This window comes from Scyliorhinus torazame, chromosome 13 (assembly GCF_047496885.1).
Source record: "Scyliorhinus torazame isolate Kashiwa2021f chromosome 13, sScyTor2.1, whole genome shotgun sequence".
Taxonomy (NCBI): Eukaryota; Metazoa; Chordata; class Chondrichthyes; order Carcharhiniformes; family Scyliorhinidae; genus Scyliorhinus; species Scyliorhinus torazame.
The window spans coordinates 168,124,889-168,152,402 of record NC_092719.1 but is presented as its reverse complement, the minus strand read 5'-3'; the positions used below and the strand labels follow the sequence as shown (position 1 = coordinate 168,152,402).

The following is a 27,514-nucleotide window of genomic DNA, read 5'->3' as shown; positions in this document are numbered from 1 at the left end:
TTGGACTGTTGTTGTTAATGGTTATGTAAAATATTTTGTTTTCATAAAAATCAGAATAAAAATAATTTAAAAAAGAATAGCTAAAGTGAGTATTAGTTCCTTATGGAGTGAGACTGCAAAATTAATGATGGGAAATTAGGATTCTTTGAATAAGAATTTTGTATCCTTATTCACAGTAATCTAACTGGTCCCTCTCCTCCTTTTTTCACCTTTTTACTATTTATAAGCCTACAGAAGACTAGAATCCATTATTAAAGAGGGAATAATGGGTCATTTAGAAAATCATTATGGTATCAGGCAGAGTCAATAATGTATTGTGTTTTCAAAATTTTAATCAGAGTTCTTTGAGGATGTAACAAGTAGGTGAATACAGGGGAACCAGACGTGGAATGTATTTGGATTTCTAAAAGGCATTTGATAAGCTGCCACATAAAAGGTTACTGTACTGGCTAATGATGTTGGGGGTGGTATATATTAGCATGGAGCGAGCACTGGTTAATGGACAGGAAACTAGGTCAGGATGAATGGATCATTTTCAGAATGGCAAACCATAACTAGTGGTGCCACAGGGATCAGTGTTTGAGCTTCAACTATTTATAGCCAAATGTGCTGATAATACAAAGATAAGTAAGAAAGCCAGTTGTGGGGAAGATGCAATGAGTTTTCAAAGGAGTAAAGATAGATTGAGTAACTGGGCAAATATCTGGCAGCTGGCGTCTAATGTGGGTAAATTTGAACTGGTTGACGCTAGCTGTAAGAATAAAATGGTTCAGGTAACAATGATTGTCTGCGAAGTTCTCATTTCAGCAACTCAGGTTTTGGTTAAAAAAAAACTGCTGTTATTTATAAACCCTCTTCCAAAAGTTATGTTATTGTTCTTCAAATATTCATCGTAAGAAACTCCAATTCTTTTGATTGTTAAAACATGCCATATTTTAACTTCACTGTATTCTAAAAAGGGTGATTTGATGTTAGTTTGTACTCTATTTCTATACTGTATATTTTTCCTGCACAATTCCAAATCATGAATATGAGCTATTGTTTTTTGTGGGTGAAAAGCTGACAGTACAATTATTGAAGGTGTTACATCATATTCTGATCAGAGTGTCTTTATTTTAAGTGGCAGGATACAGTGCGGCCACAGACAACAATAACACAACCATATAAATTTGCCCATTTGCTAAAGGCAAAGAAAACCTGAACAAACTGTACTAGGGTTCCAACAGGCAACTGTTCTTGGAAGTAATGTGTCTCACATAGCAATCCTCACTTATTAAATATTGGTTAACTATTCAATTGTACTTCTGCACAAATGGGTCAGAGTTCTAGGCACAAAAAACCTAGCAGAGTTCCAAATATTAAGTGGGGTATCCAAAACCTCACTGTTGACATTCATTGCAGGAAAGTACAATTGCACTCTTTAAGATGATGAAAATGTACCACTACAAGTTGGATTTCTCTTTCAGTAAATTCCATATTTCAAAATGCAAACAGAAGGAAAACAGTTCCAAATAAAAGAGAAACTGGCGCAACTCATTTCATACCTGGAAAAAAACCTGAATCATTAAGAGTTAAACTCCTGTATCCTATCTGAAAAACTATACAATTTTGCAGCTATTGGGAATTATTTTAACAATGACGTACAATTTTATGTTTGATAATACTCAGTGGTATTTTTGCATGCAGTGGAGTTGCAGACAATTCCTTGTGGATAGTTGATAAATACAGTCGTCGCTTGATATTTCCCAAATCAGTAATTCTGAAAAGAATGAAATAAAAAGGATTCTTGTCAATCCTATAAATCTCTCTGAAGAGAAACACATATATTCCTATCATTTATATGCAGGTCATACAGAACATAGATGGGAAAACCGAATTTAAAAATAAACCTTTTACAAGATAAGTAATGAGTTTTCATTCCCTTATTCACCCTTATTCAAACTTGGTGGCCACAAGCCTAAGCATAATGGAACCACTTTACATGCTAATTCATCACCATGCTTGATACAGAATTTTACTAGTCCAGAAACTTGGGAAGAAATTCAATTTGTGTACAGAATGAACATAAAGCTTTGATAAATCTTCTTGTTCTTGCACTTCAATTTTGTGTCCTTTCAGAACAATGTATTATCAAATTTTTAAAACGCAGTTTCATTCTCAAAAGTGCACCTGACATTTCATATAGGATCTGCCATGCTCAAAGTCTGACACAAAACATTTTCTGTCAGTTTCAGTTCCTGGACATACATTTCCAAATCTGAATTACAATGCTCAATTTACTGCTCACCACATAGGCCACTGATCTCTGCTACAATGCATGCACATGAATATAACTTTAATATATTCAGACAAAAGTGCATGATCACTTGGAATAGAATTGCTTCTACTGGAAAACAACACTCAGTCTTATACAAGAAAACACCATGTCCAAGGTGCTATACACCAGAATTGACAAATAACCAGCTGTCTCAGAGGATTACTCATCGGATAAGATTTCAAAGTTTAGTACTTTGTACAGAAATATTTATGGCTTGAGCTTTCATAGCCAAACAGGGGGTGAGATCTTCTGGCTCTTCATGCTGGTGGGTCTTCTGGTCCCTCTGATGGCAACAGGTTTCCTGGCGCCGTGTGGTGGCATAAATGGGAAATCCCATTGATAGCGGAGGACCAGAAGATCCTGCGCCCGACCAATGTCGGGATGCCTCTTATCGCCGAGAAACACACCGCATGGCGGCCAGAGAAACCCCTTACAATAATGACAACTGTTGGAAAGAATCCTGCTTAACTTTGAAAAGCCTTAGTGTTATTTTCTTTTTTTAAATAATTTTTATTAAAGTTTTCACAAAATATCAACAACAAAATGTAAAAGGAACCCAACAGAATTAAATACAAAACAAAACAAAACAACCCAGTGCCCCCTCCCCCCTATACATAAATAATATATTAACACCCGCTGAAACACATAGCAAACATAGCAAATATATACACCCCTCAGATCCCCCCAAAATAAAATAGAACCCCCCCCCCCCCCCCCCCCCCCCCCGGGTTGCTGCTGACCATTGTCTACCGCTCTGCTAGGAAGTCCAAGAACGGTTGCCACCGCCTGAAGAACCCTTGCACCGATCCCCTTAAGGCAAATTTCACCCTCTCCAATTTAATAAACCCCGCCATATCGTTGATCCAGGATTCCACGCTTGGGGGCCTCGCATTCTTCCACTGAGGAAGAATCCTTCGCCGGCTACCAGGGACGCAAAGGCCAGAATACCGGCCTCTTTCGCCTCCTGCACTCCCGGCTCCTCTGCACCCCCAAATATTGCAAGCCCACAGCCCGGTTTGACCCTAGATCCTACCACCCTCGACACCGTCCTCACTACACCCTTCCAAAATTTCTCCAGCACTGAGCATGCCCAGAACATATGGGTGTGGTTTGCTGGGCTCCCTGAGCAGCTAACACACTTGTCCTCACCCCCAAAAAACCAGCTCATCCTTGTCCCGGTCATGTGTGCCCTGTGCAGCACCTTAAACTGTATGAGGCTGAGCCTCGCGCACGAAGAGGAAGAGGAAGAGTTCACCCTCGCTAGGGCATCTGCCCACGTCCCCTCCTCGATCTCCATCCCCAACTCCTCCTCCCACTTACTTTTCAAACGCCCTTACCTGTAGATACCTAAAGGCGTTTTCCGCCCGTACTTCTCTTCCAGCTCACCCAGGCTCGCGAACTTCCATCCACAAAGAGGTCCCCCAGCCTTCTTATCCCTGCCTTGTGCCACCTCGAAAACCCTCCATCTATTCTCCCTGGGACAAACTGGGCTCGTGGTATACCTCATTGGAGGGAGCGGCAGCGGCGCCGTTGCCAACGCCTCCAGACTCGTACCCTCACAAGACGCCGTCTCCAGCCTCTTCCATGCCGCCCCCTCCCCTCCATCACCCACTTGCGCACCATCGCCGCATTGGGGGCACAGTAGTACCCACAGAGGTTGGGCAGCGCCAGCCACCCCCCATCCCTACTCCGCTCCAGGAACACCCTTCTCACCCTCGGAGTCCCTTGCGCCCCCACAAACCCCGTTATGCTCCTGTTGTTCCGCCTAAAGAAGGCCTTCGGGATAAGAATGGGGAGGCACTGGAACAGGAACAAAATCCTTGGGAGCACCGTCATCTTGACTGACTGCACCCGACCCGCCAGGGACAGCGGCAACGCGTCCCACCTCTTAAACTCCTCCTCCATTTGCTCCACCAGCCTCGTGAAATTATATCTATGCAGGGCCCCCCAGCTCTTGGCCACTTGGACCCCCAAATACCTGAAGCTCCTCTCCACCCTTTTTAGTGGGAGCTCGCCAATCCCCCTCTCCTGGTTCCCTGGGTGACCCATAAACAACTCGCTCTTCCCCATGTTGAGCTTATACCCTGAGAAATCCCCAAACTCCCTGAGGATCCTCATTACTTCTGGCATTCCCCCCACCGGGTCCGCCACATATCGCAGCAAGTCGTCCGCATAGAGCGACACCCTATGCTCCTCCCCACCCCGCACCAGCCCCCTCCAGTTCCTCGACTCCCTCAGTGCCATAGCCAGGGGTTCAATCACCAGCGCGAAGAGCAGGGGGGACAAGGGACACCCCTGCCTCATCCCTCGATGCAACTGTAAGTACCCAGACCTCCTCTTGTTCGTGGCCACACTCGCCATCGGGACCTTGTACAACAGCCTAACCCACCTGACGAACCCCTCCCCAAACCCGAACCTCTTCAGCACCTCCCACAAGTACCCCCACTCTATCGAAGGCCTGCTCAGCGTCCATCGCTGCCACTATCTCTGCCTCCCCCTCCCTCGCCGGCATTATAATAACGTTCAGGAGCCTCCGCACATTCGCGTTCAACTGCCTCCCCTTCACGAACCCCGTCTGGTCTTCGTAGATGACCTGCGGCACACAATCCCCAATTTTCGTGGCTAAGACCTTCGCCAGCACCTTGGCATCTACATTTAACAATGAAATCGGCCTGTAAGGCCCACACTGCAGGGGATCCTTGTCCCGCTTCAGGATCAAGGAGATCGGTGCCCGGGACATCGTCTGGGGCACCCCCCCCCTCCCTTGCCTCATTGAAGGTCCTAACCAGCAATGGGCCCAACAGGTCCACATATTTTTTGTAAAATTCGACTGGCAAACCGTCCGGCCCCGGTGCCTTCCCCGCCTTCATGCTCCCTATCCCTTTGGCCAGCTCCTCCAACCCAATCGGGGCCCCTAATCCCGTCACCAGTCCCTCCTCCACCTTCGGGAACTTCAGTTGGTCCAGAAAGCAGCCCATCCCTCCCTCCTCCAGTGGGGGCTCAGACCGATACAGTTCCTCATAAAAGTCCCTGAAGACCCCATTGATGCCAACCTCACTCCGCACCACACTCCCCCCCACCATATCCTTAATTCCCCCAATCTCCCTAGCTGCATCCCGCTTCCGAAGCTGATGCGCCAGCATCCGACTTGCCTTTTCCCCATATTCATAAATCGCCCCCTGGGCCTTTCTCCGCTGCGCCTCCGCGTTCCTGGTGGTCAACAGGTCGAATTCGGCCTGGAGGCTACGTCTCTCCCTCAACAATCCCTCCTCCGGCACCTCCGCATACCTCCTGTCTACCCTCACCATCTCCCCCACCAGCCTCTCCCTCTGCTCTCACCTCTCCTTGTGGGCCCTAATGGAGATCAGCTCTCCCCTAACCACCACCTTCAGCACCTCCCAGACCAGCCGCACTCGGACCTCCCTGTTATCGTTGGCCTCCAGGTATCTCTCTATGCTTCTTCGGACCCACTCGCTCACGTCCTCGTCCGCCAACAGCCCCACCTCCAAGCGCCACAACGGGCGCTGGTCCCTCTCCTCCCCCAGCTCTAGGTCTACCCAATGCGGGGCATGACCCAAAATGGCTATCGGCGAGTACTCGGTATCCTCTACTTTTACAATCAGCGCCCTGCTCATAACAAAAAAGTTGATCTGGGAATAGGCCTTATGAACGTGCAAGAAGAATGCAAATTACCTAGCCCCCGGCCTTGCAAATCTCCAAGGGTCCACCCCTCCCATCTGGTCCATAAACCCCCTCAGCACTTTAGCCGCCGCCGGCCTCCTACCCGTCCTAGACCTGGAGCAATCCAGTGCCGGATCCAACACCGTGTTAAAGTCCCCCCCCCATTATCAGGCCCCCCACTTCCAAGTACGGGATCCGACCCAACATGTGCCGCATAAAACCCACATCGTCCCAGTTCAGGGCGTACACGTTGACCAGCACCACCCTTTCCCCTTGCAGCTTACCACTTACCATTACGTACCTGCTGCCACTGTCTGTCACAATGCTCGACGCCTTGAATGACACCCTCTTTCCCACCAAGATCGCCACCCCCCGGTTTTTAGCATCCAGCCCCGAATGAAACACCTGGCCTATCCACCTCTTCCTCAATCTTACCTGGTTTGCCACCTTCAGGTGTGTCTCCTGGAGCATGACCACATCCGCCTGCAGCCCCTTCAGGTGTGTGAACACCCCTGCCCGCTTAACCGGCCCGTTCAGCCCCCTTACGTTCCAGGTTATCAGCCGGATCAGGGGGCTACCCGCACCCCTCCCCCGCCGACTAGCCATAACCCCTCCTCGGCCAGCCACGCGCCCGCGCCCCGGCCCGTTCCCCACGGCGCCAGACCCCCTGTCCCAACACCCTCTACTCGCTCCAGCTCCCCCTTGGCCACACCAGCAGCAACCAGGTCACCCCCCCACCCCCCATCCTCCCACCCACCAGCTAGGACCCCTCCTAGCTGCATTGCTCCCCCCATTGCACTCCCATAAGTCAGCTGACTCCTGCTGATCCCGGCCGCTCCCGCCTCTTTTCGACTCCTGCCATTGTGGGACTCCCCCTCCCCTCCATTATCCACCAGCAGGCTCTCCGCCTACCCCTTCCGTCCCAAGCGTGGGAAAAAAACGCACGCTTCCCCGCCCCGGTCCCGCCCCCTCCAGCCTTCAGCGCAGTGAAAAGCCCGCACTTTCCACCTGCCCGGCCCCGCCTCCTCTGTCGCAGCTCCTTTTACAGGCCCAGTCCTCTCACCCCCGACTCAGGCCTCCCCCTCCCCCGCGGGCCCCCATACCCCCTACCGGCCATCCACCCCCAACTCCGTTTACTTGCCCCCCTACAAGAGCCCACCCGACAGACCCAACCAAAACAGTGCCCAACCCACCCTAACCACCCACACCGAACCAAAACTGAACAAGAACAAAGAACCCCCCCCCCTCAAAATGTACACAACAACAGCAATTCCCGACCATCCCCACGCCCGACCCCCCATCCTGACCCTCAGTTTGTGTCCAGCTTCTCGGCCTGAACAAAGGCCCACGCCTCCTCTGGGGACTCAAAATAATGGTGCCGGTCCTTGTAGGTGACCCACAGACGCGCCGGCTGCAGCATGCCAAACTTCACCTCCTTCCTGTGCAGCACCGCCTTTGCCCGATTGTACCCGGCCCTCTTCTTCGCCACCTCCGCGCTCCAGTCCTGATATACTCGAACCTCCGCATTCTCCCAACTGCTGCTCCTCTCTTTCCACCTGAGTACGCACTCCCGATCATCGAACCGATGAAACCGCACCAACATGGCCCGCGGCGGCCCGTTAGCCTTGGGCCTCCTCGCCAGCACTCTATGGGCCCCTTCCAGCTCCAGGGCCCCCTGGAAGGACCCCGCTCCCATCAGCGAGTTTAACATGGTGACCACATAGGCCCCCATGTCCGACACCTCCAGCCCCTCCGGGAGGCCCAGGATCCGCAGATTCTTCCACCTTGACCGATTCTCCATCTCCTCGAACCGTTCCTGCCATTTCTTGTGGAGTGCCTCTTGCGCCTCCACCTTTACCGCTAGGCCCAAGATCTCATCCTCATTATCTGAGATCTTTTGTCGGACCTCGCGGGTCGCCATCCCCTGGGCCATCTGGGTCTCCAGCAGCTTATCAATAGAAGACCTCATCGGCTACAGCAGGTCTGCTTTGAGCTCCCTGAAGCAACGCTGGATAACCTCCTGCTGCTCCTGCGCCCACTGCATCCACGCTGCCTGGTCCCTGCCCGCCGCCATCTTGCTCTTCTTCCCTCGCACTCTCTTTGGCTTCACCACCACTTTTCTAGTCGCCCCGCTCCTGCTCCAAGCCATACACTGTCGGGGGAATGTTGCAGTCTTCTTCCCACACCAGGAAATGTTGAAAAAATGCCATTGGGGGCCCTGAAAAGAGCACAAAAGTCCATTCCAAGCGGGAGCTGCCGAACGTGCAACTTAGCTCCGCATAGGTTCAACCAGAAGTCCCTTAGTGTTATTTTCATTACATATGTTTAAAACAAAGGGCAGGTTACCTCAGTTAGCTAGATGTTAGCGCGTAGTTTAGAAAAACACCAACAGCACAGGGTCAATTCCCATTCCGACTGGGGTGGACTTGGGATCTGCTTCCACCCCTATCCCATGCTTGATCTGACAACCAATTGTCTATTTCTAATAGAGGGAAATATGCCCATGGCCTTTGGAGACTATGACCATTTACCTGCCTACCTATGTTTATACAGGGAATGCAGATGAAATCACTGCCGAATCAAGCTGACAAGTTATTTTCTTTGATAGTGTAAAGAAGTAAAATTAATGAGCAGGAAGAGGTCACTGAGAACAAATATCACGTTGTTGCACAACAGTCTAAGAAAATGCAGAGAGGAGAACAGGTATTGCTCAAGATATAGAGTACCAAAAGGAATGTAGATTTTCAGCACAAAACTTGGATAACTTACATTCACATCACAGTATATTCCATTGTGGTCATTTGACATCATTTGTCTGCAATCATTTGTCATAATTTGACATTAATTGTCGCCAAAAGCAATCATTTACCATCAATTGTGCTCAAAGGCAATCATTTAGCTTTTATTTAACAATGCAAGTAACATACCTGACATCATTGTCACCAATTGCCCCAAACCGCAGCACTCAAACATTTGTGATTAGCAAAATCATTTACCTTAAGCATTGGAACACCAAAAAGGCACACTCGGTTTCAACAAGTGCTCTGATAAGCTAGTTTTATGCTGTTCTTCACAACTTGTGCAGCACACCCCTGTCCCTCCCTCCCTTCCCCAGATTGCAGCAGTTTTCACATCCACTACCCGCCCCCCCCCCTCCCCCCCCCCACATCACCGCCAGTATGGCAACTGCTCGGCCCAAGACCGCAAAAAACTTCAGAGAGTCGAGAACACAGTCCAGTCCATCACATGAACCTGCCTCCCATCCATTGATCTATCTACACCTCCCGCTGCCTAGGGAAAGCGGGCAGCATAATCAAACACCCCTCCTACCTGGCTTACTCACTCTTCCAACTTCTTCCATCAGGCAGGAGGTACAAAAGTCTGAGAACACGCACGAACAGATTCAAAAACAGCTTCCTCCCCATTGTTACGACTCCTGAATGGCTCTCTTATGGACTGACGTGATTAATACTACACTCCTGTATGCTTCACCCAATGCCGGTGTCGATGTATTTACATTGTGCACCTTGTGTTGCCCTATCATGTACTTTCTTTTTATTTTATTTTCATGTACTAAATGATCTGTTTGAGCTGCTTGCAAAAAAATACTTTTCACTGTACCTCGGTACACATGACAATAAACAAATCCAATCCAAAGGTATTGTGGGAATTTACAGGGAAGTTGGTGTGGCAGGGATCTCCCAGAAGACACTAGGCAAGCTAAATGACAGGGTTTGCTTGACAGCCTCACCGATCCCAAATCCCCTGCCTATCCCAGCAAGGCTTCCCACCCTGGACTTAATCAGAAGGAGGTGGGGAGGTGACTAAATCTCCACCCCACACCCTCCCTCCCCCCAATCTCACAGCATCAAAACCACCATTACCTCACCTCCATAATTGCTGCCGGCAGGTGGGGGCGTGGATCAAGGAAAACCCAAAAGCTTTCTATAGGTATGTCAGGAATAAAAGAATGACTAGGGTAAGAGTAGGGCCAGTCAAGGACAGGGATGGGAAGTTGTGTGTGGAGTCTGAAGAGATAGGCGAGATACTAAATGAATATTTTTTGTCAGTATTCACTCAGGAAAAAGAATGTTGTGGAGGAGACTGCTGAGACCCAGGCTATTAGAATAGATGGCATTGAGGTACGTAGGGAAGAGGTGTTGGCAATTCTGGACAGGCTGAAAATAGATAAGTCCCCGGGGCCTGATGGGATTTATCCTAGGATTCTCTGGGAAGCCAGGGAAGAGATTGCTGAGCCTTTGGCTTTGATTTTTATGTCATCATTGGCTTCAGGAATAGTGCCAGAGGACTGGAGGATAGCAAATGTGGTCCCTTTGTTCAAGAAGGGGAGTAGAGACGACCCCGGCAACTATAGACCGGTGAGCCTCACGTCTGTTGTGGGTAAAGTCTTGGAGGGGATTATAAGAGACAAGATTTATAATCATCTAGATAGGAATAATATGATTAGGGATAGTCAGCATGGCTTTGTGAAGGGTAGGTCATGCCTCACAAACCTTATCGAGTTCTTTGAGAAGGTGACTGAACAGGTAGACGAGGGTAGAGCAGTTGATGTGGTGTATATGGATTTCAGTAAAATGTTTGATAAGGTTCCCCACGGTAGGCTATTGCAGAAAATACGGAGGCTGGGGATTGAGGGTGATTTAGAGATGTGGATCAGAAATTGGCTAGCTGAAAGAAGACAGAGGGTGGTGGTTGATGGGAAATGTTCAGAATGGAGTTCAGTTACAAGTGGCGTACCACAAGGATCTGTTCTGGGGCCGTTGCTGTTTGTCATTTTTATAAATGACCTAGAGGAGGGCGCAGAAGGGTGGGTGAGTAAATTTGCAGACGACACTAAAGTCGGTGGTGTTGTCGACAGTGCGGAAGGATGTTGCAGGTTACAGAGGGACATAGATAAGCTGCAGAGCTGGGCTGAGAGGTGGCAAATGAAGTTTAATGTAGAGAAGTGTGAGGTGATTCACTTTGGAAGGAATAACAGGAATGCGGAATATTTGGCTAATGGTAAAATTCTTGGAAGTGTGGATGAGCAGAGGGATCTCGGTGTCCATGTACATAGATCCCTGAAAGTTGCCACCCAGGTTGATAGGGTTATGAAGAAGGCCTATGGTGTATTGGCCTTTTGTAGCCATGTAAAATGGCTGCGTTCCGATTAATCTGGCCAAAACCCAGTTTAAAATGGCTAACCAGAAAGACTGCTGGGAAAAGCAGCCAAAAAGACACAAGCAGGCAGCTGCAGACAGGTTTGCATATTCAGCTCTGGGAACGTAGCCCAGATCGATACTCAGGGCTATCAACAGCCCATCAACCCAGGTATCCGCAGTTGCATTCAGGACTGTTTACACCTAATCTACTCAGACATCCACAGTTAAATCGGCTATCCCCGGGAACAATTGCTACATATTAGCAATTGAATACCGGGCCAGACCTGTCGGCGCCTGCAGTGGCCGAAACAAAGACAGGTGAGCGACCACCCCCGATCGAGGAATCGCCTCACCATTGGACACATCGACCCCAGAGACTGGGGACAGAATCCAATCACTTGGGACTCAGGGTCAACGGCCGCCCCGGGAGGCGGGAAGCCCCTGGGCCCTATAAAGGTGAAGGTCCAAGTTCAGATCTCTCTCTCTCTCATCTTCGCCTGCTCGAGACCTTCGCAAGACCAGCCACCGGCAAGTGTAAGTTTGAATCCAACGATCGCTATCCGGTAGAGACACCTAGCCACCGACCTGTAGCAGCTTTTTGAATCCCGCGGGCCAGATTTGATTGGACAAGCCATTCGTTTCCCTGACCTGGTGGGCTCTTCCTAAGTTAAGTATTGGCCAGTAGTGATAGGTTCATTATATAAATAGTAGTATTCGGGTATTAATATTGCTTGTTGTATATAATAAATGACCGTTGTTTTAATTCTTACTAAGCGGTGTGCTGTGTTATTAATCATAACCTGAACTTGAACCACGTGGCGGTATCATAAAGATACCTGGCGACTCATGAGCAAAGGTGACCTAAACAGAGCAAATAGACTAAAGCTAGAAAGAGCAACACTTTATTGGTAGAGGGATTGAGTTCCGGAGTCATGAGGTCATGTTGTAGCTGTACAAAACTCTGGAACGGCCGCATTTGGAGTATTGCGTACAGTTCTGGTCACCTCATTATAGGAAGGACGTGGAAGCTTTGGACCGGGTGCAGAGGAGATTTACCAGGATATTGCCTGAATGGAGGGAAAATCTTATGAGGAAAGGCTGATGGACTTGAGGTTGTTTTCGTTAGAGAGAAGAAGGTTAAGAGGAGACTTAATAGAGGCATACAAAATAATCAGAGGGTTAGATAGGGTGGACAGTGAGAGCCTTCTCTCGGGGATGGAAATGGCTAGCACGAGGGGACATAGCCTTAAACTGAGGGGTAATAGATATAGGACAGAGGTCAGAGGTAGGTTCTTTACGCAAAGAGTGGCGAGGCCGTGGAATGCCCTACCTGCAACAGTAGTGAACTTGCCAACATTGAGGGCATTTAAAAGTTTATTGGATAAGCATATGGGTGATAATGGCATAGTGTAGGTTAGATGGCTTTTGTTTTTTGACTTCCCATGTGTGCAACATCGTGGGCCGAAGGGCCTGTACTGCGCTGTATCGTTCTATGTTCTATGTTCTATGACTTTCATCCTTGATGTCTCCTTGAAAGAAAATAACAAAGAAGGAATCTCCAGGGATGGAAATTTTTAAAATATAATTGAATGCGTGCAATGCCCACTAATCTTATAGGACTTCTCTGAAAAATAAGTTACAGAAGTCAGCTTCATGCCCATATATTAAAGGCAAATATTTAAACACTTAACTGCAACACATAGGTCTCCTGGATAATACAATTACAAGAAGCAGTCCAAGAAAATAAAATATAAAAGATTCTTTGACAAGTGTATAAAGTTTTTACTGTACACATCAAGACCGATTTATAGAATGCCAACATGACTGAGTGGTTTACCAGTAAATAAAACGCCATGTCACATCAGGCCACAACTCGTATCTCTCAAGATTGATTGCATTATATTTTTCACTAAAACAAAGATATCCTGAATATTTTATTATTTTTATGTAGTAACTAATTCTTGTAATTCATATTTTAAAAATGCTTCCGTTTTAAAGTCCTTCCATCTGTATCTTTAAAAATTCATTTATTTCAAAACTAGCTTTTTGTCTGATGACACCTCCGTGAAATACTTTAATTAGGACATTTTTCTATACTAAAGGTTTTACATAAACGCAAGTTGCTGTTACTCTTGTTACTGCAAGGTAAAGGAAAGAAGCACAAACTACGGACTTGAATCTAAATTATGCACTGGAAAAAAATCAATCATTTTCAACAATATCAAATGTGAGGACAAGAGACAGCACAACACTGCTGCTTAGAATTTGGGATTCATTAAGAAAAATAATGATTTCCATTCTTCAATCTGTGAACATCTTCTGAGGGCCAGTGACATATTTCCTTGCCCTTCTATCGAATTTCAAAGGCTAATTCTTTCCCGGGAAGACAGGTTTGGAGGTAGCAGTAGTGGCAAAATAGGGGAAGTGCGTCAGAGTATCTTCCCCCAATGTCTTGCTGCCGCCAGGGGAGTTTTGAAGGAGCAGACAGAGAACAAATTTGGCAGCCGACCCCAGAGAGGTAGACAGCTAATTAAGGTCCCACTTGGGGGTTATTTTATGATGGTGACAGCGAATTCCCATCGGATTGGAGCTCCATCGAATTCCCATTGGACTGGAGCCCTGTCTCCTTGGAGACAGCCTCTTTGCTGTAAGGTTGGGACACTTCTGGCTGCATCAAATGGCTGCGTAAAGGTTCACAGGAGCAGCCACAGACATTCTTTCAAAGGGATTATTCCTCAATCCTGAGATGTCCCACAGTATTGTGACTTATTTTACTTCAGCTAAAGAACGCCTTTGCAAGCGCGTCCATTTGATAGCATCTCCTAGATCTCCCTCTTCCCAAATAGCATTCACCTCTTCCAGTGGGCTGCTGATCGGACATCATGGCTGCCCTCCTGAAGGCCTCCCGCTTCCCTAGTCCACCTCCTGTCTTTATTTATCAACTCGCGGAGATTGTCGACTCCCAGAGACGCCTTTTTAATTGGCCATTTCGGTTAATATTGTCACAGCATTTTCCTAGTTCTTGACCAAAAATCAGGACCGCCAGGCAGAACACAGTCCTAATTGCCTCGAACAAATGGCTGGATTTTACATTAAATTATCAAATAGTTTAGATGACAAGAAACAATATTTGCATAATCTTATCCTGTATCCACCTAACAATGGGTCTATATATTCTGTGCTAATGATGTAGGCTCTAGGTATTATTGAAATATGAATAAACTCGCCTATGATCCTGTATTCCACAGCCCCTTATTTTAATGGAACGAAAAAGAAACAAACAATTATGTTCCATCAAACCGCCCAATTGATTCAGGAAAACATTTGCGCTGTGGTTGTGCAAATAGTTTTTAGATGAAACGTGAAAGATAACATAACCTGTGCAATTTTAAGCGCAATTTGGCTGTAATAGCCCAAGTAGAAACTCTACCCCTTTGTCTTTTTTCAAATTTGTTCAAGGGATGTGGGCATCGCTGGCTGGGTCAGCATTTATTGCCAATCCCTGAGAGATTTTAAGAGTCAACCACATTGCTGTCGTCTGCAGTCGCATGTAGACCAGACCAGGTAAGGGCAACAGATTTCCTTCCCTAAAAGACATTAGTGAACCAAATGGATTTTTAAGAAATCGACAATGGTTTCATGGTCGCACCTTTAGATCTCTAAATTCCAGATATTTATTGAATTCAAATTTCACCATCTGCCATGGCAGGATTTGAACCCGGGTTCTGAGAGCATGACTCTGGGTCTCTGGATTACTAGTCCAGCAACAATACCACTACACCACTGCCTCCCACTGAATATCTACAAAATTTTACTTTGCAGATCTCTGTATCAATCTTTCTGAATTATAAATTCCTCTGTCCATATTTGCAAGGAAATTTAATTTGTCACACTGTCATGTTAGAAGTGGGGGTGTAACACCTCAGATTTGCCTCAAACAACTGATCTGCAAAGATAATCACTCTATGTTCTCGCTAACTACTTCTCTGCTTGTAATTTTTGTTATTTAACCATAAATAATAATAATTATATAAAATCAAAGTATTACTTAGATTAATGATTGACTTCAAATTTTGGACAGAATTATGTCTGCCCCCCATATTCCCGATATGCTAATCTGCATCACCTGAAGATTATACTTGGTTTCACTCTCTAAGGATAACTTTAACTTTTTCAGATAGTGTTAAACAAGCTCTCTTCTTCTCTCAGAGGATGACTTCCTTTCACTCTGGTTCGAGGGGTTCTGTGATGGCTGTGAGGCACGGTCAATTTGTCTGGAGACGAAGTTGAATTCAAACTGAGGCTTTATTAGTATCTGAAGTGTGGCCTCCTACAGCAGCTGATGAAATAGCTGCGAGCTGAAGTCCACGCATATTTATAACCCGGCTCCTGGGCGGAGCTAGCGTGCAGGGGCGCAGGTGAACCTGTAGTGCAGGTTCTACCGTACAACCCTCAATATAAGAACACAGTGGTTTACCACATTCACCCCTGTTAAAGTTGAGTCCGGCGGGGGTGGTGGATAACTATATACAATCTTTAATATTTACAGAACAGTAAAAAAATGTCTATGGTCATCCGGTGGGCCGGTCAGAGGTTCATCCGGTCCGGCGCCTTGATCGTCCTCTGGGATCGACGAAGTGGAGCCGGCGATGTTGGTGCTGTCGTGGTCGAAGTTGACTCCGGGAGCGTGCCGAAATCCTCTTTATCATCGGGGGTGGGCAGGGGGAGGGCGGACAGTCCTAGGGGGGGTGATGGGGGCGGCAGGGGAGGGGAGGGTGGCGTCGGGGATGGTGCGGGGGTGGAACCTGCTGGTGCCAGGTCCTTGAGGGAGACGGTATCCTGGCGGCCGTCGGGGAACGCCATGTAGGCGTACTGTGGGTTTGCATGGAGCAGGTGCACCCTTTCCACCAACGGATCCGCCTTGTGGAGCCGCACATGTTTACGGAGAAGCACGGTTCCCGGAGCTGTGAGCCAAGTTGGGAGTGATACCCCGGATGTGGACTTCCAGAGGAAGGCAAAAAGACGTTCATGCGGTGTACTGTTAGTAGCAGTGCAAAGTAATGAGCAAATGGAATGTAGTGCATCAGGGAGGACCTCTTGCCAGCAGGAGGCCAGGAGATTTCTGGACCGTAGGGCCAGCTGAACGGCTCTCCATACCGTCCCATTCTCCCTTTCTACCTGCCCGTTTCCCCGGGGGTTGTAGCTCGTCGTTCTGCTGGAGGCGATACCCCTGCTGAGCAGGAACTGACGTAGCTCATCACTCATGAATGAGGATCCCCTGTCACTGTGGATGTAGGTGGGGAAGCCGAACAGAGTGAAGATAGAATTAAGGGCTTTAATGACGGTGGCAGACATCATGTCGGGGCATGGGATGGCGAAGGGAAAACGGGAGTATTCATCGATCACACTGAGGAAATATGTGTGTCGGTCGGAGGAGGGGAGGGGGCCTTTGGAATCCACGCTGAGGCGTTCAAAGGGGCGGGAGGCCTTCACCAGGTGCGCGTGGTCTGGCCGGTAGAAGTGCGGTTTGCACTCCGCACAGACCTAGCAGTCCTTGGTGATCGTCCTTACTTCCTCGACGGAGTAGGGCAAATTTCATGCCTTAATGAAGTGGCACAACCGAGTGACCCCTGGGTGACAAAGGCTGTTGTGCAGGGTCCGGAGTCGGTCTACCTGTCCGCTGGCACATGTACCTCGGGATAGGGTGACTGGGGACTCGTTGAGTTTGCCAGGGCGATACTTAATCTCGTAGTTATAGGTGGAGAGCTCGATTCTCCACCGCAAGATTTTAGATCCTGCCCCGCAGTGTGTTGTTGAACATGAAGGCAACCGAGCGTTGGTCAGTGAGGAGAGTGAATCTCCTGCCGGCCAGGTAATGCCTCCAATGTCGCACAGCCTCAACGATAGCCTGGGCCTCCTTTTCGACGGATGAGTGCCGAATTTCGGAGGCATGGAGGGTGCGGGAAAAGAATGCCACGGGCCTGCCTGCCTGGTTGAGGGTGGCGGCAAGGGCGACGTCCGATACGTCGCTTTCTACTTGGAAAGGAAGTGTTTCATCTATTCCAGCTTTGGCAATATCAGCTCTGATCCGGGCAAAAGCCTGTTGGGCCTCGGCCGTCAGGGGGCAATCAGCGGACTGTATGAGTGGACGGGCCTTGTCCGCATAGTTTGGGACCCACTGTGCATAATACGAGAAGAAACCCAGGCAGCGTTTGAGGGCCTTAGGGCAGTGAGGGAGGGGAAGCTCCTTGAGGGGGCGCATGCAGTCGGGATCGGGCCCCAGAACTCCGTTCTGGACCACGTAGCCGAGGATGGCTAAGCGGTTTGTACAGAACACACACTTCTCCTTGTTATACGTGAGGTTGAGGAGAATGGCGGTGCGGAGAAATTTAGCGAGGTTGGCGTCGTGGTCCTGTGATCATGGCCGCAGATGGTCACATTGTCTAGGTACGGAAACGTGACCCGCAAACCATACTGGTCGACCATTCGGTCCATCTCCCTTTGGAAGACCGAAACCCCATTGGTGACGCCGAAGGGGACCCTAAGGAAGTGATATAGCCGGCTGTCTGCCTCGAAGGCGGTGTATGGCCGGTCCGATTTATGGATGGGGAGCTGGTGGTAAGCGGATTTCAGGTCCACTGTTGAAAAGACCCGGCACTGTGCAATCTGGTTAACCGTGTCAGATATGCGTGGGAGGGGGTACGCGTCGAGTTGCGTGTACCTGTTGATAGTCTGGCTGTAGTCCACGACCATTCGGTTTTTCTCCCCAGACTTAACCACTACCACTTGAGCTCTCCAGGGGCTGTTGCTGGCCTCGATGACTCCCTCCTGAAGCAACCGCTGGACCTCGGACCTGATGAAGGCCTTATCTTGGGTGCTGTACCGTCTGCTCCTGGTGGCGACGGGTTTGCAATCTGGAGTTAGATTGACAAAGAGGGAAGGAGGATCGACCTTTAGGGTCGCGAAGGCCACACACAGTGAGGGATGGTAAGGATCCGCCGAATTTAAGGGTCAGGCTCTGGAGGCTGCACTGAAAATCCAGGCCAAGGATAAGTGCAGCGCAGAGGTTAGGGAGGACGTAGAAGCGAAAACCGTGGAACTCTACGCCTTGGACTGTGAGCGTGACCGTGCAGTACCTCCGGATCGCTACGCGATGGGATCCGGAGGCTAGGGAGATACTTTGATTGGTAGGGTGTACTTTAAGGGAGCAGCGCCTTACCGTATTTGGATGTACAAAGCTCTCGGTGCTCCCGGAGTCCAGTAGGCAGGAGGTCACGTGGCCGTTGACTTTCACGCTGGTGGATGAGTTGGTCAGAGTGTGTGGTCTGGACTGGTCGATTACCATGGATGCGAGTCGTGGTTGATCGTCGGGTAGTGAGGCCGCTGAGTCGGGGTCCTGAAACGCCGTTGGTCTCCATGTGCTGCGGGGTGGACAAGATGGCGGCGCCCGGTGGTCCTGGGGGTCACAAAATGGAACGCACATTGCGGGGGTGGAGCAAGATGGCGGCGCCCATGAAACGCACGTGTTGTGCGGGGGAGAAGATGGCGGCGCCCATTGCTCGTACATGGCCTGGGGAGGAGGGGAGGATAGCGGCGCCCATTGTCCGTGACCGGGGGCGACCGCTGCCGCTGAGAGGGCCCGGCACACTGCTACGTAGTGGCCCTTCTTCCCGCAGGCCTTACAAAGGCCAGCGCGGGCCAGGCAGCGTTGGCGGGGATGTCTTTGTTGGCCGCAAAAATAGCATCGGCGCCCCCCCGGAGATCACTGGCTGGCGCGTAGCGCAGGCGTATTGGGTGGGTAGCGCCCCCGCTGGGGCGGCTGCCTGTGGGGTCCATGAAGCACAGGAGGAGTGGGCCGCGCGGTTGGGGGCGTAGGAGTGTACATTGCGCAGGGCGACCGTCATGGAAAGCGCTAGTGTTTTAGTCTCTGCGAGGTCGCGCGTGGCCCCTTCTAGGAGCCGCTGCCTGATAACATCGGACCCAATCCCAGTTACAATAGCGTCCCTCATAAGGAGATCTGAGTGCTCCTTAGCTGTAACGTCCTGGCAGTCACAGTCCCGAACTAGTGGGATCAGGGCCCTCCAGAAGTCCTTGATTGACTCACCAGGTAGTTGAGTACACGTTGCGAGCGCGTGTCATGGCGAAGAGCGTGTTCGTCTTCTGCTCATGATTTTCTTTGAGTCGAGTCATAGCATCAGCGTAATTGGGCGCATCCTGGATCAGCGGGAAGATTTTAGAGCTGAGCCTGGAGTACAAGATTTGAATCTTCTGAGCCTCTGGTACAGGGGTCGGCGCCGCGTTGATATACGCTTCAAAACATGCTAGCCAGTGCTGAAAGTCTTTTCTGACGTCACTTGCGTGTGGATCCAGCTGCAGTCGATCTGGTTTAATCCGGAGGTCCATCTTCTGAATCAGATACGAATAAATTGAGGCACGATCAATTTGGCTGGAGACGAAGTTGAATTCAAACTGAGGCTTTATTAGTTTCTGAAGTGTGGCCTCTTACAGCAGCTGACGAAATGGCTGCGAGCTGAAGGCCACGCATATTTATAACCCGGCTCCTGGACGGAGATAGCATGCAGGGGCCCAGGTGAAACTGTAGTGCAGGTTCTACCGTACAACCCTTAATATAACACAGTAGTTTACCACAGGCTGATAAGCAGAGGGAGATTTACACTTTGTGAGGCCCCGTCTTCATTTCCATTTCTGGGCACCACCACCCATCACTCCTACCATAACGTCACATCCCTCCTGACACGACCCACTCTTGACCCACAGACAGCAAAGGCGCAAGCCACAAAAACAATCAACTGAATCACTGCTTTAGTGAAAATCTGCAGCTCTGGCTAACCGCCCCTCACACACTCCCCTTCCCAATTGCCCCAAACCCTCGCGTTTTTCTCCCCCACTGCTCACACTCTCCCATTCTCACTAAACTCACTCACCTGGGGTCTTCAAGGTACCCTCCTGCCTCACCTGTTGTCTCCTTGCGCTGGTAAGGCTTGATTTGGCACCTCACATCCCACCTTTGCTGATTAGCCTGTCCTCAGCCCTGACTGGGTTGAGTCGGCCCTCACCCATTCCCCTCGCTGCTCAACGGCTACTGACTGACTGGCTCACCTTGCCTTGCCTCGCTGTGGCTGGTCTGCCCCCCTCAGTCCTGGGAGTCGAGCCGCCCCTCGTCTGCTCCTCTCACTGCTGACCCCAGCCAGCTGGCTCACCACCTTGCGGCATTCGCCCGGCCCGATGTTGAAGGTAGGCCTGCCCTCCACAGCCATGGCTGGGTCACGTTGCCTCTCGCCTGCAACCCCCTCGCTGCTCAACGGCTGCTTACCAGCTGGATCACATTGGCTCATTGTTGCTGGCTGGACTGCCCTCAGCTCTGGGTTGAGAAAGTAGCTGATGCACCTGTTTTTGCAACAGCAAAACCCAGAGGGCGGGATTCTCCGTTGGCCAACGTCGAAATCGCGAAATGTGATTAGATGGAGAATGGGTTCTGATGCTAAAACTGTGGTGACGCCGATTTGACACCAAATTGTGATTCCCCATCACCTTGACAGCGGCATCAATGCGTTCCGGAACACACGTACAATATACATTATTTCCATATCATTAGCGGGCTCCACCCGGTATTCTCCGGGGCCCCCACGATGCTCCAGCTCCGATGGGCTGAGTTCCCGATGGCGCGGTTCACTTGTGCTTTTTAAGATCGGGGTCAGGGTGGACGGGAACAAAACATTTCCACAGCTGGCAAGACAGCCATGGAGCTGCACATGCCGCTGACTGCCCACTGCGAACCTAGGGCCGCGGGTCGTATAGGCGTTCCCCCCCCAAGGCCACCCCCCCCAGGGGCCCTCTGGCACGTGCCAACCCAACAGCTGAATGGGCGCACTCCAGCATAACGAGTGCCATCTTGTTGGTGAGATGAGTGTGTGCGTGGGGATTATAATGTGCATATGCAGTTGCCGTTTGTCAACCTCCCGGGTGTCAATCACGGACCCGGCGAATCCCGCACCGTTTTCCGTTGGAATCAATTGCGTTACACATGGTGCCGGTGCTAGCCCCTCTGCAGTTGCTGAATCAATCCACGTTCGGCGGCAGTTTTGCTGTCGTGAAAGTCCACGAATTCTGCGTCAGCATCAACATTTAGTCTCAGAAACGGAGAATCCCGCCCAGGAACTCTGCCTCTCTCCCTCCTCACCGAGTCACCTCTCATTCCTCGCATGCCTCAAGTTTGGACCAGTCACTTTTCTTGCTCTAAGGACGCTCAACCAGAGTCTGATATCACTCTGCATTGCCTGCTGATAGGAAGAGCTTATCAGCAAATGCAGAGTTATCAGGCCCTGATCGGTGCCCACAGACACTGGCCAGCATGATAAATCCAATGGGAGATCTGCAGACTTTACAACGTGCAGGGCAAATAGTGCTCTACAGGTTGGTTAAGTAGATTGTTTGGAGGTTTGTGCGCTCCCTCCAATGTCTTGACTTCATCTCTCAGTGACTTTGTTGGGAATGTGCAATATGTTCTCTGCTTTACTGCATAAGCATAGGAACAGGAGTAGGCCATTCAGACCCATGAGCCTCTCCCGCTATTTAATGAGATCATAACTGATCTGTGGCCTTCGGCCCATATCTCTCATCAAAAAATAATCTATCTATGATTTAAAATTGACAACTGTTCCAGCTTCAACTGCTGTTTATGGGAGAGAGTTCCAAAGCTATACCACCCTTTGAATGAAGAAGTGCTTCCTAACATCTCTCCTGAATGGTCAAGCCCTAATTTTTAGATTATGCCCAATAGTCTTTCCCTAATATCTTAAATAGTTTGATCAGATCACCCCTTAACCTTTTAAATTCTGGCAAAAACAGGCCTATTTTGTGTAAACTCTCCTCGTAACTTAACCCCTGTAGTCCAGGTATCATTATTATAAACCAATGTTGCACTCCCTCCAAAGACAAAACATTCTTCCTAAGGTGTGGTGCCCAGAACTACTAATAGTACTCCAAGTGGAGTCTAACCAGAGTTTTGTACAGCTGCAGCATAACCCCCGTGTCTTTATATTCCAATCCTCTAGATATAAAGGCTAGCATTCCATCAGCCTTTTGGTTATATTCTGCACTTGTTCCTGGCATTTTAAGGATCTATGGACCTGAAACCCCAAGTCACTTTGGACAGCCACTGTACATAACCTCTTTCCATTTAGAAAGTACTCTTCTCTATCCTTTTTTGGTCCAAAATGGATTACCTCACACTTGCTTACATTGAATTCCATCTGCCACAATTTTGCCCGTTTACCTAGTCTATCAATTTTATGCTATCATCTAGGCTGTCTACAATGCCACCTAATTTTGTATCATTTTCAAATTTGAATATATGACTTTTTATGCCATCATCCAAGTTATTAATGAATAATGTGAATAATTGAGGCCCCAACACAGATCCCTGTGGTACACTACTAGTCGCTTCCTGCCAATTAGAGTAATTACCCATTATCCACAATCTGTCACCTGCCACTCAACCAATTTCCTAACCTTGTCAATAATTTACCCTCAACTCCTTGGGCTTCCATCTGAGCTAACAGTCTTTTCTGTTAGACTTTATCAAATGCCTTCTGGAAGACCATATAAATGCCATCCATAGACATTCCCCTGTCCACTACCATAGTCACCTCGTCAAAAAGTTCAATTAGATTAATCAGGCATGACCTTCTCTTCACGAATTCATGCTGGCTCTTCCTGATCAACCAAAATGTTTTAAGTTATCTCACCCCTGATTATAGACTCCAGCAATTTCCCCACCACAGATGTTAGGCTAACCAGTCTGTAATTCACTGGTTTCCCCCTTTTATCTTTCTCATGGAGTGACATGTGTAATTTTCCAATCCAGAGAGACTACACCTGAATCTAGGGATCTCTGGAAGGTTATAGTTAGGGCGTCTACAATGTGCTCCCCTACTTTCTTTAATACCCTTGGATGGAAACCATCAGGTCCTGGGGATTTGTCACTCTTTAGTTCCATTAATTTCCTACTTACTGAAGCTGTACATATGTTTTCGTATTAAATCCGTGATCTCTACCGACTATTAATTTTTTCAGGATTTCTGGCATTCCCCATTTTGGTTGATCACGAACCAGGGACTCTCATGAGTAAGCAGGGAGGTTTGACGTCCCTAAAGCATTTCCACTGTACTCTTGAGAGTCTCCTGCTGCGACAGAGTTCTGAGTCGGGCAGTTGATTAGAGGGTCTGGTTTTAGGTATACAAACTACATGCTTAAGAGGGGACGGAGACAAGAAGCAGGAAATTGTAAGCCAGTTAGCCTAACATCTGTCATAGGGAAATTGCTAGAATCCATTATTAAGGAGTTTATAGCAGGATACCGAGAATAATCATAATGTAATCAGGCAGAATAAACATGACTTTGTGAAAGGGAAATAGTGTTTAACTAATTTATTAGAGTTTTTTGAGGAAGTAACAAGTAAGGAGAATACAAGCAATGAGAATAATTTCTGACCTGTCTTCTTGGCTGCCTATCTGCTCTGCCTTTGTTCTCAAAATAATTTCTCTCTCTCCAAGCTTTGCCCAGCCCTTCAAACAAAGACTCTCCCCACGAGGTGATCAAACTTGAATCTATTTTCGTTATTTGGCTGATAACCCATTCCCTTTTACGCAAAAGGCCAGAGCTATGCCATTCATGGCAACTACCTTCCATTGACAGACCATTAGGTCATCAGACTCTGTTAATGGGATAATGGCTGGTCATGCAGGAATGTCCCGAAAGACAATGTGTCTTTGGTGAATCACATGATGCATTCCCTGACGAGTTTACATCTGAATGGGAGCATGCGATTCAGCCAACTATGGGCTTACCCCTTGAGTTCAGGTTAGCATTTTCCTTCAATCTTTTTAAACCTTTAAATTGCCTGCATTAGTTCTGTTCAAGTAGTCCTGGTATTCAAACCTAAAAATGGTCACCATGACAGTCTCCATGCTTTTACAGAACACAACTGCATCAATAATTCAGTTATATGCAGTCGTCGGCTTTACCAGCAGTGTTTTCTTTCTCACTTGATTGTACGACAGCCTGTTGATTGTTGTTGCAGCATTCATCAGTTTGTTACATTTACCAACGGTTTAGTGTCCTGCTTCTTTTGCTGTGTTGAGGATAATCAAAAATAATTGCACCAAAATAGTTGGTGCATTTCGATGTCAAACACCAGTCGCTGCATATTGAAATGTTTGCTGACTTTTCTCGCTACATTTCTACCAGCTCTTCAGCCTCCAGATTCCACATTTCACCACAGATGATGCTCTCTGTAAAATGATGAGACAGCTTCAGTCCTTCATCTGCTCCTCCTGTCCAGATCAGAGAGTCGCCACTTCCTGTGGCACCATTACGATAGGAATTTGATTCCTCTTGGAACTCCTGCGTTTTTTTTCATTACCATCTGCTGCATTGTGAGTGGCTCCCTCCCTTGTCGAGATTGCTCCTCTTCGATCTCGGGCAAATGATTGGTGTGCTGCAATACCTTTGCATTCTGATGCTGGATCAAAGCTTACTTCCGAATCTGCCTTTCCAGGCTATCTTTCTTTTCCGTCTCCTCATCACTGATGCCTCCTGCTGGATGAAGTTCACATGCCAGGGGCTTCTTAGCCTTTTGTCCTTCGTTAACTCTGTTGAGGTGTTCTGTTTTGCGTTTACGTACTTCGGCCATCGCTGTTTGTATCTGTTTTGTCGCTAGTGGATAGAGCATGCATGGGCGTTTAATGGGTGCGGTAATACCAGGTATTGCAGTACCTGAGAGGTGAATGACCATTGGCTAGACCGAGGGGTCTACCATTGGATAATGTACATAGCCCCGCCTTGAGAGGCGGGGTATAAGAACCGATGCCGTTCCAGCAGCCTTCACTTTCTGTATCATCGCTGCTGGGTACAGTTCTAGCTGATTAAAGCCGATTAGATATGACTCCTCTTTGTCTCGAGAGTATTGATTGTGCATCAATGGGAACATAATTTCGAATAGCTAAATCCTGCATAATTACTTTTGTGTGTCTCACGTTATCCCCCCACTCAGCTCTATGTGACTGTCATGATTCTTTCAGGTCACTTTGATTTCCCTCTGGAAGGTAACTCAATGAATTATCCCACTTTGTGAATGTTTCCTCATTGTCCAATTTGGTTTGAGGAATGTCAAATTCAGAATTGTCTGGATTTAACTCTTTTCCCTGAGTTATAATGATTACACTTATTCTTCTTTCCTTCTCTATCAAAGTAACTTTTTTGCTTTTTAACCTGACACACTCTGAGTCCTCCTTCTGTCTGGTGTTCTTTTCAAATGATTTGCCTCATTCATTTTCCTTCCGATCTGATATGGCCCACAACATCTTGCTTTTAATGGTACCTCAAAGGCAGGAATGGGTATTAAAGGTGCTGGTTTGAATACTGCCTGAGGTTTCCCTATTAGTTGACGTGTGGCATGGACGGCAAAATTCAACTACATCCTTATGCAGTCCAGGCTAATAACAATACCTTTGTACTTTTGCCAGGGTCTTCCTTACCCTTAAATGACCCCTACTGGAACCTGATGCGCTTCCCACAAAATCTCCTTCCCATAACCCACCGGTAATACCGCTTGATGAACTTCTGCCCCTTTCTCATCTGCTTGAATATTTAAAGGTCTCCATTTTTTCAATACTACATTATTTCTACTGGAATACAATTCCGGTAAACATTCAGATTCAATTTCTGGATATGTTTTCCGGTATAATTTCTTCAGCTCTGAATCTTTTTGTTGCAATTCAAACAACTTGCTTGAACTACAGACATCCACTTCATTCACAACCTGCTCTGGTGCTGTACTAACTACAGTACCTACTTCACAACTACAGTAGGCTGCATTCCCATCTGTGGTCCAATAACATCATTACTCAGGATAAATTGTGCCGCTAAAAATAGTGCATGTTCTATTATTCCTACTACCACTTCACCACTTTTCATTGGACTCTCTAACCTTACCTTACATAATAGCACATTAAGGCTCTCACCAGTAATGGAACACATTACCACCGTTTCTAGCAATACTCCTTCCGAACTACATATCTTCTTATCTCTCACCATTAAAGACATAGTTTTTTCTGTATCCCTTAGGATCTTAATCACCTTACCTATTCCACTGTGTACACAAATAAACTTTATCCCTCACAAACAAAATCCTTCAAAAGGTCTGGTGCCAGCGTATCCACTAGCCTCAGAGTCAGTTGTGGCACCCCTCCCACTGAAACAGTGGTTTGGTCTGCCACTTTACGAAACCCTACACTGGCTTACCTACCAGCTTCTGAACAGTTTGTGCACCCTGTGGCAGCTCTTCCACTGAGACAGTGGCTTTTTTCCCCACCTTAATAAACCTTACTGGCTTATCTTGTTTTGCCGAGTCTGTCTTCCCAACCCTTTTCATAATAAGCCACCAACACTGCGACTTCACATGTCCAGCTTTATTACAATGAAAACACGAGGTTTTCTTGTTTCTCCACCACTGTCGTTGGTTTTCTTTTGACTCTGAGGTACAATCTGTCATGATATTCAAACACACACATCATGATAGACAGACCAACAGACCAATTAGCACACATAACACGACAGCCAATCACAGACAAGGGCAGACACAGTATAAGACAAGAAACACGACACCTGGTGGACAGTCCATCTGGAGACAAGGACAAGGACAGGACCTGATTAACAAGACACTCACACTGTCACCACGTGCTGAGTACCAAGACAGATCTGTAAATCTGTAAATAACAAGTTGTAATAAAACTGCGTTGTACCAATCGCAACCGTGTTGGTTCATCTGTACATCAGAGCACCCAACACCACATGATACCAGTGAGTGGATCGATACCTGCCGCCATACCTCAGCGTACAGAGATGACCAGCAATACCCAGGCAAGATGTACGGGCTCCCGATTCCGCAGCCGCTCCAGTGCCACGGCGATCTCTGCGAAAACTGGCAGCGATTCCGGCAAACGTTTGAATTATACCTGGTGGCAGCTGAACGTCAAGACCTGGCCGATGATGTAAAAATTGAGTTTCTCCTCATCATCGCCGGTGCAAGAGCTGAAGAAATCTTTAACAAATTCAAGTTCTCCAAGGGGCAAAACAGGTACGACTTCCAGGCAGTCCTGGACAAATTCGGCAAATACTGTGAGGAAAACACACTCCAATCGGCAAGGAAAGGTAAGAGAAGCGCCAGTACTCACCTCGAGGCCGAAATCCCGGAGGCCGAATTCCCGGAGGCCGAAATCCCGGACCTGAGAGCGATTTGGGTCGAGGTCAGCGGGCATCTTGCTAAAGGGAC

At 48.2% G+C, this 27,514-nt stretch overlaps 1 protein-coding gene across 2 annotated transcripts in view; it reads right to left on the bottom strand.

Annotated features, from left to right (window-relative positions):
* cfap20dc (CFAP20 domain containing) overlaps positions 1–27,514 on the bottom strand; it is a 692,307-nt gene that overhangs the window by 413,318 nt on the left and 251,475 nt on the right. For both annotated transcript variants that reach the window (XM_072472373.1, XM_072472374.1), the window contains exon 5: positions 1,645–1,759. In XM_072472373.1, the coding sequence (XP_072328474.1) occupies positions 1,645–1,759 (115 nt within the window). The remainder of the gene's footprint in view (positions 1–1,644; positions 1,760–27,514) is intronic.